The sequence below is a fragment of the Prosopis cineraria genome, unplaced genomic scaffold (assembly GCF_029017545.1).
Source record: "Prosopis cineraria cultivar Desert tree isolate PC_DT_omini unplaced genomic scaffold, ASM2901754v1 PC1, whole genome shotgun sequence".
NCBI classification, from domain to species: Eukaryota; Viridiplantae; Streptophyta; class Magnoliopsida; order Fabales; family Fabaceae; genus Prosopis; species Prosopis cineraria.
The window spans coordinates 22,949,326-22,963,831 of record NW_026555332.1 but is presented as its reverse complement, the minus strand read 5'-3'; the positions used below and the strand labels follow the sequence as shown (position 1 = coordinate 22,963,831).

The window sequence follows — 14,506 nt, the reverse complement described above, 5'->3', positions numbered from 1 at the left end:
GCTTCAGTGGAGTGGATCATCATCTTCTCCCCCTCTTAGTGATAGGTAGTTACATTCATTGCTTCTTTTTCATCTTCTTCCCTCCCCTACGTGAAAAAATTGAAGTTTTAAAGTTTTTCTCTTCTCTATCTTTTATGTCTTCTCTTCTCTCTTGGAGGAAAGTCAATTTTTGTATCTTTGTAAATGATATTTTACATCATTTCTCTTCTATAGCTAAGAAAGAAAGAGATCTAGTTGATGAGTATATAGATTATATACATATACACACACAATAAATGATTTCTGAGATAGATAGTGTGGAAAAAAATTGAGTGAAAAAAAAAAGATGTAATGTGGATGCTAATTTTTTTTCTATTCTGCGATGAAAAGTATGCTGATATTGAAAAATGTAACATGAATGTTGAATTGTTGTAGTCATAGTTGGAATTATGGGAAGGATAGTTATGAAGTAATAAATTATTAACAGATTTTATCTTGAAAAATTTTATGTAGAGTTGATTGTGGCATGTGTGTCATCATTTACCTTAGACAGTGCAACAATACTACGCAAGAGGAATGATGCTATCATACCATGCCTCCATTAATTGATTTGCTCTAATCATGCAGGAACAGTTGAGTAAAATGAGGTTTGAGCTATTGTATTGACTGATGACTCATCCACATAATAGAATAGCCTCACAAGTGATGATATCTATTTCAAATGTCGAGCATAGAGGATCAAAAAGATTGAATGCATAGATTATACAACTGTGATATAGACTTTCACAAGTTATGCAACTGTGATGTAGACTTTCACAAGTTATGTTTTGATTATATGTATGATGTAAATTAAAACTTTATGTACTTAAGTATTTTCTGTAACTCAATATATATGATACATCAATTAATCCTAAGTATTTTTTTTGCTAAATTTACAAGAAACTAGACAAGTCATCGGTGAATTATCTTAATTAACGTTAATAAATTCCCAAGCCACGTTAGTGAATTCCCAAGTCATGTTTATGAATCTCAATTTGAATAAGTCATTTTTTATTAAACAATCATATCCCAAGTAGGGTTTCATGTTTTCACAAGATACAATACTAATATTCCCATGCCACGTTAGTGAATTCCAAGTGGAGCCAATTATACATTGACAAGCATAAAATTTGATAATTCATTGGTAAATTATCTTGACTGACATTAGTGAATTTCCAAGCTAGTTTAGTATATTCATAAGTGATATTGGAACTTTTCAAAGCTTAGTTTCTGAAATTGTGAAAAACAATCTATTCCCAAGTAGAGTTTCATATTTTCACAAGACACAATAACAATATTCCCATGCCACATTAGTATATTCATAAATGACCTTATAACATTCCAAAAGTTTCTCTAGTATTGGGAAAAAATCTATTCCCAAGTATGGTCCATGTTTTCTCAAGTTACAGTAATAATTTTCCATTCTACGATGGTGATTTTAGTAGTCTTCTGTTATCACAGCAGTTACACTTACACATAATTAAACTTGAAATCAACATCAACATTACATTACACTGATTTCAACACATATACACCATATTTGCATTCCTTTTTACATACAAAATATTCCATCTACCTAAATGGTACTTGTGCAGTTTGCTTTCCAAAAAATAACATAAACTGTAAACTTACATGATTTGTCACCACCATAAGTACAAAAAAAATATAGTGTGGATGTATGTACAAAAAGTCATTCAACAACAAAACACACTAAATAAATAAAAACTAGATACATTTCAATTTTAAACCAATTAATATGTATATAGTTTTCACCCCTTTTTAATCCCTACATCTATTCTTGGATTGAGATTCCTATATCTATTCTTAGTATACCCAGCTTGATTATATCTTAAGCAATGGTACACCTTGTTTTGAAACTGTGACTCTCTTCACTTGGTGTGTAGTCATCTTGGGGAATGTGTAGTTAGTGGTGGTTCCAAAAAGGTATTGTTTTCATAATCTTTATAATGTATCTTGATCAACTGAGCCATATCAATGATTTCCACCAGAATCATTGTGAAGCTATAAATTTTTCTTGTGCATAGATGCTTTTGTAAATATAGTTACATCTTCAAATATCTGTCCAACACCCATAAATAAATCCTTTCATTTTACTTAATTAACCTCAGGGAGAAATGCAAGAGCATTTTGTGTTGAACATAACAAAGAGGGTGATATACCTTTAAGCTCTTGCCTAGAGGAAGATTCTGGCTGTGACCATAGTAAGAAATCTTCCATCTTACATTCACAATTATTCACAGATTAATACTTCTTTTGCTAAAGTACTTGTCATATAGGAAATAAACCTGAAACAACTAGGAGCAATATATAAATTTATTACTTTACAACTATCCTTCCTGCAATCCCAACTATGACTACAGCAATTTAGCATCCATGTTATATTTTTCAACATTAGCATACTTTTCATCACAAAACAAAAAATAAAAATCAGCATTCACATTACGACTTTCTTTTATTTCACTTAATTTTTTTCAACACTATCTGTGTCTTACTTCATAACTATCCTTCCCATAATCCTAACTATGACTACAATAATTCGGCATCCATATTACGTTTTTCAACATCAACATAATTTTCATCGCAGAACAAAAAAAAATCACCATCCACATTACATCTTTCTTTTTTTTTACTCAATTTTTTTCAATACTTTTTGTCTCAGAAATCATTTAAGATCATCAATAAGATAATCTATAAAATCAATAAGATCTCTTTTTTTCTTAGCTATAGAAGAGAAATGATGTAAAATATCATTTATAAAGATACAAAAATTGTCTTTCGCCCAAGAGAGAAGAGAAGACATAAAAGATAGAGAAGAGAAAAACTTTAAAACTTCAGATTTTTCACGTAGGGGAGGGAAGAAGATGAAAAAGAAGTAATGAATGTAATTACCTATCACTAAGAGGGGAAGAAGATGATGGCTCAGATAACGATTTACTCCACTAAAGACTATGATTTTTTGCTCATAATTTTTATGCACATGAGAGCAGATTTTTCACACCCAAAATGAACAGAGAATGCAAGCAAGAGCTGATATCTTTTAATATTTAGTGGAGGGAAATTCTGTAAAGTTAGGTATATTTTTTATTCCAATTAAGGACCATTGGGATTTCAATATTTTATGATCCTTAATTGGGATTAATGTCTTTAGGGAATCCTTAATTGCCATTTTCCTTTTAAAAAATTCAGAATTCAGGGCAAAAAGCAATGGGTTCTTCTTATAAAGCTGTTGGGAGAGGATATACTACCTTTCAAAAAGGATTCTGGTTCGAATCAAAGAAGAAACTCTAATTTGCTTTATTCAATCCGTGCGATTCTTAGCTGGATCCGAAACTATTCTGCAAACTGGAATCTCAGGGAGCTGCCCATCTCCCTTGTTGGTTATCGAAAAAACTCCCTCAGGACGCTCGGCGTATGTGGTGATTATTGCTCTGCGGATACCTGGCTTCTGGACATATCTCTTTTGCTCTGTCACTTTCCTAAATGTTTCTTCTTTGCATGTGATGCCAACTCCTTCAATTTCTCTTTTTCACCGGGCACTGTTGTGTCCATTTAATTTTTCTGTTTTTCGTTTTCTTTTACTTCTTTTTATCTCGCATCCTTTTTTTTTCATGATTATGATATTGTTCTCCTTCAAAAAAAAAAATCTATCCCCTCATGAACATTGTTGTGCTATCTTTTATTCACATCGTGGTTATTGTATTTTAAATTTAATTTTTTTAATCCATTTCATTCGTTTCATTCAGCAAATGGGCCCTTAATTGTTACGAACAAGAGCGCCATACACACACATTTAAAAAAAAAAAAAAAAGAGGAGCGCCGCGTGTAAACGGATTCAAAGAACGAAGGGGCAGTCCCATTTATCCAGCCGTAAATATCTTATATCCAGTGTGCCATCAGCAATAATCCATGTGCTAAGCCACACGTTACTCCATTCGCCACCTAAGCAAATTTCAAAGCAAATTTTAATTGCGTTACTTTTATGTCATAGTCCTTCATTAAAATGCCAAAGAGCGGGGATTAACGTTGGCCGAAAAAAAAAAGTAAAAAAAGAGAGGTGCTGTGGTTAACGGCCCAATGTTCTTAAATTTTTTTTTTCCGGCCTTTTAAAACTTAAGTGGGGCGTCAAAATCCCATTCGCCATTCTCCTCCAGAGACATGTAAACCGGGACGATCAGAGTTACCTCGGTCCGCTCGTGGATATTCAAATCAAAGTCTGGCAAGCATTTTATAATAATAGTAGTAGTATAGAAAAAAAAAAATATAATTATTAGTCTCTATAATTTTAATATATTTTGATATGGGTTCATATAATTTTTTTCAATTGCTTCAAGTCCTCTAGTTTATTTTATTTTCAATGGTAGTCCATTTTATTTTTGAATATGCTCAAATGAAGGACAAGATGACATTAATAATGTTAAATATGCTAACATATGACTAACATTATGAATCTTTGAGCTGAGGTGGAATAACAATTTAACATATTAAAACATGAAACAGGACAAGTGAACAACACTATTAATTAATTTGCCAAATCATAATTGCACTTCAACACATATTAAGTCTGTTAGTTATATGTCAATATATTTAACACTGAGTGATATCTCATTGTGTTTTAGGGATATTATAAAATACAAAAACTCATGTTGTAGACCAGAATAAGCAAGGGGGAATTGGCGTGACAAAAAAAAAAACTATAAAAAGCTATATTAAAACATGTTAAAATGATAGTTATACACAACAACACCACCACTGCCACCGCCACCGCCACTCTAACCTCCTCTTTATATTACCTTAATTAATTTTAATTACCTCTCTTTTATTTTTAAAACTCATATATTTTTCCCCTAGCATAAAAAATTACAATGCACCAACACTCCCTCTATTTTTAAGATTTCATTTTCATCTACTTAAATATTAATTAATCAATAAGTCATATATGTCAGACCAAAACACCCCTATTAAAATATAAATATTTTAACTATTAATTAATCATTAAGTCACATATGTTAGATCAAATACTCCTATTTAAATATAAATATTGTCTAAGAATCATTCAAGTTCGCTAAGAAATTAAACCATATATTTTTTTACTCTTTTATTTGTATTTTAAAATTTTAAGTTATGTAAACTCAATTATTTTAGTAATTTTTTAAAATATTAAATACATAAATTAGCTAAAATAATAAAATATGGATTTAATATAATAAATTATTGAGTAAAATAAAATGACCTCATTATATTAATTAATTTATCTCTCATTATATTAATTTTATAACTATTTTTCCCAATAAATTTTCATTCCTATATGTTTGAAATACTCTCTCAATTTAAAAATGTAAGGCATTTTTTTAAAAGTTGGATGTTCAAAATATAAGGTATTTTTAATCTTTCGAGGTGTAATCACTATTTTTTTTTAAATTGTCCCTATTGATAAATGACTTTATATTTATTATAGAGTGTTTAATAAGGATAAATATAAAAAAAATAGGGTTAGTTTGAAAGTAAGTAACTACTTTATTGAGGGAGTGAGATTCAGTTAAAAATGTCTTATATTTTTGAATGGAAGGAGTATTATTTTTGTCAACTTATATATTTAAAATTAAAAAATAATATATAAATAAGTTTATATAAATGAATCTTAAACTTATATATTGTATAAATAATTTTATTTATATTTAATATTGCTTGTGTTCAGTTTATATATTATAATTATCGTTTGAAAACTTAAATGACACTTAAATAACATTTATGTTATGGAATGATATTTAGTCAAAATATATATGATTTAATAGTAGTTAATGGTTGGGTGCATGGAAATGAAATAATTTTTATAGAGGGGTATATGTTATGTAAATTTTGATATTAAGGTCTATATAAGTTTTAAAAATAGAAGGGGTCTCTGTAATTAAGCTAAAATAGAAGGAAGGTTGGTGTATCTTACTCTAAATTATTCAGTATAATTTATGTTTATTTTTCTTGAAATTTTCATTAATTTTGACACAAAAATTTCAAATGATTTATTTAAATATACATATACTTAATTATTTAAAAGTTTTTTTAACTTGGGGTGAGAGAGAGCTAGAGTAGACAGTTTGATTATAATGAAAAATTAACAATTTTAAATTTTTCAACATAGTTATAAATAAAAACTTAAGTATTTTAGAATATTTAAAAGAATATTTATAAAAATTAAACTAAAATGTAAATTTTGAAAACAGATGGTTAATCTATGTAATTTGATCGAAAATGAAAGGAGTGTTACTGTATTTTGATTTTAATAAGATAATCATTAATATATTATTGTTGGTTTGTTTTGGCGGCTGTGGAATAAAGGTGTTATTATTTGGCAAGTCTCGTAGTTTATAAAAGGCAATAATGGGGTCACTCTTGCCGATCCATATCGTCCCCGCTTTCTTCTCTTTTCCGCCCTGGGTCTCTTTGCTCCTCCTACTTTTGCTCTTTTGATTTTGAATTTGTCCATTGAAAAGAAAAAACTTATTAAGACTAGAGTCATCATGCCTTCTCCTGCTACTACTGCCACGTCATCAGGTTCCGGCCAAACCATATGCGTCACTGGCGCCGGCGGCTTCATCGCCTCATGGATTATCAAGCTTCTCTTAGAGAGAGGTTACACTGTTAGAGGCACCGTCAGAAATCCAGGTTTTTTAACATGTTTTTATAATAAAATAAAATTCTTTTTTTTAAGTCAATTAATTATTAGCTTTTAGGAATGTTGTTATATATAAGTGCTCCAATGAAATTTTTGTGTAGTACTAACATGCTATAATAAGTCATCAATATATTTTATATAATATATTAATAATTTGAGAGTCAATATATGTTTTAAAATTTTAAAAACTAATATGATATTAAAAAAATAAAAAAAATTAAATTAATAAAAATTAAATTTGAAAAACTAAATTAATAACTGAGATAAATTTAAGAGATTAAAAATTTTTATTATCCCAAAATATTTTAAGCAAAACTTCAAATTTAAAAGATATTTTATTTTCAATTTTCAAAACGGACTAATAATATGTGTATATGCTCTATTATTGTTTTCACCCTTCTATAAAAAAAATATGAGATAATATTAATTACAACAAATTTATGTTGCACATATTTTAAAATATTACAGAATAAGACGGTTATGTTTATTATGATGTTATTACCCCCCTTTAATTTTTCATTATAATGTGTTATTATCCAAAATTGAGGCTATCATTAGCATATGGGCTAAACAAAATCCAATTTAGCTAAACCTCTCAAGGGCCTATTTGTTTTCACTTATTTCATGAAAAAAATCACTTATTTTTTAAAAGAATTTATTTGCTGAGTTTTTATTTTGTTTGCTTAAATTTTTTAAAATAATCATAATAAAAAATTGATTATTTTAAAAAATTATTTTGAGTAACTTTTGAAAATAATCTACTGCGATAGATAAAAAAGTATTTTAAAGAGATGAAATACAAAAAAAATCATAAAAATTTAAAATTATTTTGAGTAACTTTTGAAAATAATTACTTTTTATTATTGTAACCAAATATAAATATTTCTTCTTTTTATAAAATATTTACAAAATAAATTTTTTTATAAAATCTTTAAATTACCTAAAAATTACTTACTTTTTAATCTTAAACAAATGGGCATTAATTCCAAAAATTTCATCTGCTTGATGCGGATAAAACAGAAGCACCTAATAAAAAAATATTTTTCCAAATTTAATTACTTTAGCCATTATTTACAGTAAAGAGACAACACGAGATGATAAGGGTGTTTAAAACCAAGTACATCTAGCTATACCAAACTAACCAATCAAAATTGATTAAAATTAATCATTAATGAGGTCTGGTTTGGCTTTAAGTATATATTTATGGGACAAGACTTATATACTTAGTCTTAAATACTTAATATGCTTTTATCCAATCAAATCATGACATGTAAATTTTAATATGTTAATAATATTAATAATTAACAAGAATTTGTTATAGATTAAATAATCTATAAAAGAAGCATATGTCTTGATTTGATTGAAAATAAATATCTTAAGTATATAAGGCTAAGTATATAAATATTTTCCATATGTATAAACCAAATGGTTTAGTTTAGGTTTTGGTTTGAACCTCTAAAATCTGAAAGAAACCTGAACCACACTTTTTTTAAAATTTCTAATACATTTTTTACGCAGTCAATTTAATTAATATTAGTATTTAACATTAATTGAACTCGCTGATATCTCAAACCCAGTCCAAAAAAAATATGGTATTTTCTTTTAGATGATTTCTTTTTTTTTTTTTTGGGGTAAATCTTTTACATGATTTCACATGTAGGAACTTTCACTTTTTGATTACATTTCATTAATTATAGGCTTTAACACAAATTGTAATGAAATTTATCTCGTGCTACTAATTTATTCAAATATAATGTTGATGATGTGGAAAATTTGTTAACTTAGGAGTAAAATCTCTGCAAGTATATTCAATCCAATAATTTCTTTTGTTGTAGAAAACAAATTCAAGAGATCAGATTAATAGTAAAAGAGGGAGAATAAAAACTTAGTCTTCACATACATCTCCCCCCCTCCCCCTCCCCAACAAAAAAGAAATTCAGTGAAGACATGAAGTGTGATCTATACATCAACAAGACCAATAATCCAAATGAACCACTATAAAAAATCGATGAAGTTTATTTATTTAATTTAATTTTTTTTACCAAAATCAAATAGTTTAGTTCGGTTCAGTTTTTCCCCTAAAATTGAATCAAACCTAACCTTCGAACGCCCAAAATAATATTAATAATTGAAGTTTAAAACTTTAATTGAAACCTAAATTTAAAATTGGTAAGATTCTAAGACAATATTATCTTAATAAGAATCCTAGCAAATTATTATTAGGATAAAATATACTTGTTTTTTTAATGATTAACTCCCTCCCTAAAGATTTTTTAAGGCTTAATTTCACCTAACAGCAACTGAGTTTTATGATATCAAAATTTATTTATTAAGTTGTTTATCAGAGAGGCTGATTTTTTGTTTTTGGTCGATATGCATGGGTGCTTGTAAAATTTGGTGGTGATGGTCAGATGATTCTAAGAACGAACACTTGAAAAATCTGGAAGGAGCACAGGAGAGGCTAACTCTTCATAAAATTGATCTCCTTGATGATCTCAAGTCCATGAAAGCTGTTATTAATGGCTGTGATGGTGTTATTCATACCGCCTCTCCCATCACAGACAATCCTGTAAGTCTGTCTTTATCTTTTCTTCACCTTTTCAAGTCATATGAAGTAGAATAATTTAGTTAGATGCATATATTTAAGTATGATATTATTAATAATTATCATTACCATCTCATGATTGGTTAATGGCTGATGGTGGGTCCCCCTATTCTTTCATTCCCTTTCTCTTTGATTCAATGGGCTCAATGATATTCTGAAAAAATTTAAGGATATTACACCATCTTCTATTTAAATTAATTTGAACCCTCACTTTGTGAAATCATTATTACTAACAATAACTTTATAGATATCTTGGGAATACTTTTGAAATATTTATTTAAGAGTTAAGATGTATTGTTTGCCCCTAAACTATCCCAAATTATGTATCATAACAATTTTACCATTAAAATAATATTAAAACATAGTATATTTTTTCTTGATGTTAAATATTCTAACATTGGCTATCATTAAAAATACAGACTAGGACTTAGGTCTGACTCTAAAATAAGCTAATTCAACTTTTGGACCAGCTGAACCCAACACTCCTCGGTTCTTTCATTTCCTAATAACTGAAAAAAGAAAGAAATTAAGTGTGATTGATTTAGAGAACCTATTAATAAAAGTACTTGAAAATGCACATGCACGAGGATGATGCATAAAAATCATATAGGAAGAGATGCTGAAACCGGCGGTAAATGGAACAAAGAATGTGATGACAGCAGCTGCAGAAGCAAAAGTGCGTAGAGTTGTGTTCACGTCATCTATTGGAGCTGTCTACATGGACCCCAATAGGAGCATTGACATGGTGATTGATGAGTCTTGCTGGAGCGATTTGGAATATTGCAAGAACACTAAGGTACGTCCTATGCACTTCCCTTTCATTACCTCTTAATTTATTAAGAAAATTAATTTGCGGATGCTTATAGTTCATTGTATTTTAGTCAAGTCCTTATATTTTGATTTATTAAATATGTTATTTTAAAATTATTAATAAATTATTAACTTTCTCAAAACAAAAACACATCTAAAGTTTATAGAAAATATAATTTAATACTCTTGATAAAAAATTAATTTTATTGTTTACATTTTTATTAAAATATTTTTAAAATTGTATGTGTAAAAGATAATTAGAAGACATAATATATTTAATTATATAAATTTCGAGTCATAAAAAATACGTACTCAATTCTAAAGTTATATAATATTTTAATAAAAATTAATTTTTTTAATTTTAAAAAGAATATTATATGAATTTTATATCCTTAAGGGATTAACATATCTAATAGATCTATAAAGACTTGATTAAAATAAAATAAATTACAGAAATATAATTTTAAATCAAGAAAAAATATAAAAATATGTAGATTAATTTTTTTTAATATATACTCTGTCCATTAAAAAATATAAAATATTTTTTGAGAAATTGAATGTTTAAAAATATAAGATATTTTTATTTTTCTGATGTATAATCATTGCCTTTTTTTTAAAAATGTCTCTATTGATAATAATTTTATATTTATTATAAGGTATTTAATGGGGGTAAATATGAAAAGATAAGATTAGTTTAAAAGTAGGTAATAACTTTATTGAAGGATGAGATTGAATTAAAAATATCTAATATTTTTAAACGGAGGGAGTAGATGTTATACATTTTCATCTTGAAATTTATGAAAATTTTATAATACTATATATACTTTCTAATCTCAACCCCATATGTATAAAAATTATGGCCACGCCTCTATCATTTTTGAAACTATATAGAGAACTGTAGCTATTTCCACGCCTACTAATTTGAAAAGATGGGTGAAGAGAGACACACTTGTGTGCAGGGACACTAAAATATTTTAGGGAGAATTACTTTAACCTTTCACTCAATAAAATTATTTACTTCCAAATTCATTGATAATTGAATTTAAAAGAATAATAAAACAATGTGGCAATGAATCTAAGAATAATTAATTATTTAGAATGAGACTTCTTCGCAATTCTCCCAATATTTAAGGTACTTTGTTTTGTTGCATTTCGTTTACATTTTGTATCCAAAGAAAAGACTCAAACCAAACTAAGATAAAATAAACCATTAGGATTATTAGTTCTAAAACTAAATGGCCAACACCTATTCGCAGTTTAATAAAACGCTATATGTTTTTGGTAGTATAAGATATGTAGTAGTATTAGACATTCAATATACAAGCACATATACACATAAATAAGGATTACTTCAACCACTAAATGGCCCAAACACACAATTTTTTTTTACTCCTTGTGTTTGGATAGACAAAACAAAATAGAGGGAAAAAAATCAGCAAAATACCATAATGACTATAATATTCCAGTATCAAATATATCATGTTTCATGTAATTATATATCTATATAAAACTAAATTGAAAGCATAAATTATATTAAAACTAACACCATCAGATTTTGGTTGTGAGAATGAGAAAAGCCTTCAATAACTAAATCCATTACTTGAATAAAAGTTGGGCGGAAATTAATTACTGCTTAACATGAAATTTATCAAGTAGACTTCTCTCTATTAAGACATGTAAAGGAAAATTCAGCTCTCAATTTTTGCATACACGTAATCATAAAATACATGAAAATGTGTGTTTGCGTAAGTTTACAAGTCAAGATCTCTATATCATATTGTAGGTGAATCGAAGCTTTGAATGGGTTTGTATTTCTGTATCTACAGTCAGTCCTCAGTAGCCCATTTGACATATTTAAATGCCAACTAAATTTCTAGGACCACTCTATTATCTCGTCGGGTGGCTTTGACCAGTCCTTGAGCCTAGTTGTTGACAATATTATGAATGTCAACAAGAAAATTAATAAAGGCATAGTGGTATGTTCTTGTAGCAGTGTGTTTAAAATAGTTGTTTTTAGGATTTTTAGAAAAATATCCCCATTTTTTTTAAAGTATTTTTCTTACACTAGTTGAGAGCTTTTAAAAGTGTAGAAAGTCCACTTTTCTACACTTATTGTAAGCTTTATCCAAAGTAGAAAGTTCATTTTCTACAGCTGTTAGAGAGTAAAACTGGTGTAAAAAATTAGTTCATTTTTTACATTGATTCAAAGACTTTTTACACTAATTACTTCTACATCATTTTTAGAACTAGTGTAAAAAGTCTTTAATTTATTAATTAACCAATTTAAAAAATCTTCCTTGCAGCAGTGAAATCTGTTCGCAATTAATAAAACATTGTATGTTTCAATTGTACAACACTTGCAATAGTATTAGACATTCAAAATCCATATAAACATATAGTACTAAATCCAACCAAATAGTTTGAAGGTTCTTGATAAATGAGTTACACCAAATACAATGATTGGATAGCACTTCAAGCTAAGTATGATAGGGTTTGTATTTGTGGTAAACTTTATAGTATGAGTGTTTTGATATATTTTTTCAAAAACATGGTGTCGGCTTATATAATTGATTATTTAAAGTATCCAAACATGCATGCATATAATGAGGGATGAATTTTGTAGAATTGGTATTGCTATGGGAAGGCAGTGGCAGAGCAGGTAGCATGGGATGAGGCAAGAGCAAGAGGGGTGGACTTGGTTGTGTTGAACCCGGTTTTGGTGGTGGGACCTTTGCTCCAATCCACCATAAATAAGAGCACAATGCACATTCTTAAGTATCTCACAGGCGCTGTCAAAACCTATGTAAATGCCACTCATGCTTATGTTCATGTTAGGGATGTGGCATTGGCCCATATTTTAGTTTATGAGATTCCTTCTACTTCTGGTCGTTACTTATGTTCTGAGAGGTCACTCCACCGTGGAGAGGTGGTTGAAATTCTAGCCGGGTACTTCCCAGAATACCCAATTCCTACCAAGTAAGTCCATTTTTTTTCCCTTTACAGAAGTCAACAAAAAGTGTTTCTTGTTTTATAATGGGAAAATTAATTTGTGCCTCCTTCTAATTTTTATCAATTTTGAATTAGGTTTCTATAATTTATTTTATTTTAATCAAACCTTATAGTTTGACCGATTATAAATATATTAGTACACATTGAATGTTAAAATTATTAATGAATAATCAACTTTTCCAAAATAAAAAAAAACTTTTAAAATTTATAAAATATTGATTTAATACAATTAGCAAAAAAAAGTAAATTGAAAATTTGATTTAATACATTGTTTACATTTTTATTTTATTTTTTACGAAAATTCTATATATATATATATATAAGTTATTTAGAAAACATAACCTAATTATATAAATTTTTGACTTATAAAAATTATGTAATTAATTGTAAAGGTATATAATATTTTAATAAAAATATAAAAGTTAATTTTATTTAGGGATCAATATATTTAATTGATATCAAACTATAAGAAATTGTTTAACATAAAATAAACTACATAGACCAAATTCAAAATTGAGAAAAACTAGGAAGGTTTGGGGATTAACTTTCCCTTTTAAAATATCAATGTTCAAACGTGATTCTTCTAAATAACTTCATGGACAGATTCTCTAATGATTATTGAATATGTTTAAAATTGTAAATGCTTTTCACTTTGACACTGTTAAATTTAATTGTGATATATATTGGCTCAAGTAGATGTTCAGATGAGAAGAATCCAAGAGTAAAGCCCTACAAATTCTCTAATCAGAAGCTGAAGGATTTAGGGTTGGAGTTTACCCCAGTGAAGCAGGCCCTTTATGAAACTGTCAAGAACCTACAAGATAAAGGCCATCTTCCTCTTCCTTCCATGAAAGTTGAAGCTGTTGAGATTAAATCCTGGACAGCTAGACTCTAAGAATGCAAAATAGTTACCAACAAATTAGTTATTCATTATCCCCCACTATTAAGGACATAGGTATTTACTTTTTTTTTTTTCCAATTTGAGGTAGAACCATAGTTTAAGTATAAGGAGAGCATGATTAAAACAACATATACTGTACAAAGTTTTCATGAATCTTAAGGGTTTTTAAATTTATAACATAATTATAATATAATATTAAGAAAAAACTTGGGAGAATGACATTTTAAAGAACCAAAACAATGAATTTATGATAGTTAGGTTTCCAACAAAATTTTTTAAAAGATCAATTGTAAATATATAATTAGACAGTTATAAATTTAGTAATTCTAACTATAAATAAGATATTTAAATTTTAAATATAACTCTCAATTTGCAGTTAGGATGTTTGTTTGTAACTATTAATTTGAAAAAATATTTGCAACTTATTTTTTAGAAATTTTTTTGAGGACTTAAGTGATGTAAATTTCTAATT

At 27.8% G+C, this 14,506-nt stretch overlaps 1 protein-coding gene across 1 annotated transcript; it reads left to right on the top strand.

Annotated features, from left to right (window-relative positions):
* The first annotated feature begins 6,452 nt into the window (after positions 1 to 6,452).
* LOC129287686 (cinnamoyl-CoA reductase 1-like) lies at positions 6,453 to 14,076 on the top strand. The gene is made up of 5 exons (XM_054923911.1): positions 6,453 to 6,699; positions 9,121 to 9,278; positions 9,925 to 10,110; positions 12,748 to 13,100; positions 13,830 to 14,076. Exons 1-5 carry the CDS (start codon positions 6,555 to 6,557, stop codon positions 14,026 to 14,028), a joined length of 1,041 nt encoding a protein of 346 aa, XP_054779886.1. The 5' UTR covers positions 6,453 to 6,554; the 3' UTR covers positions 14,029 to 14,076.
* The last annotated feature ends 430 nt before the right edge of the window (positions 14,077 to 14,506 follow it).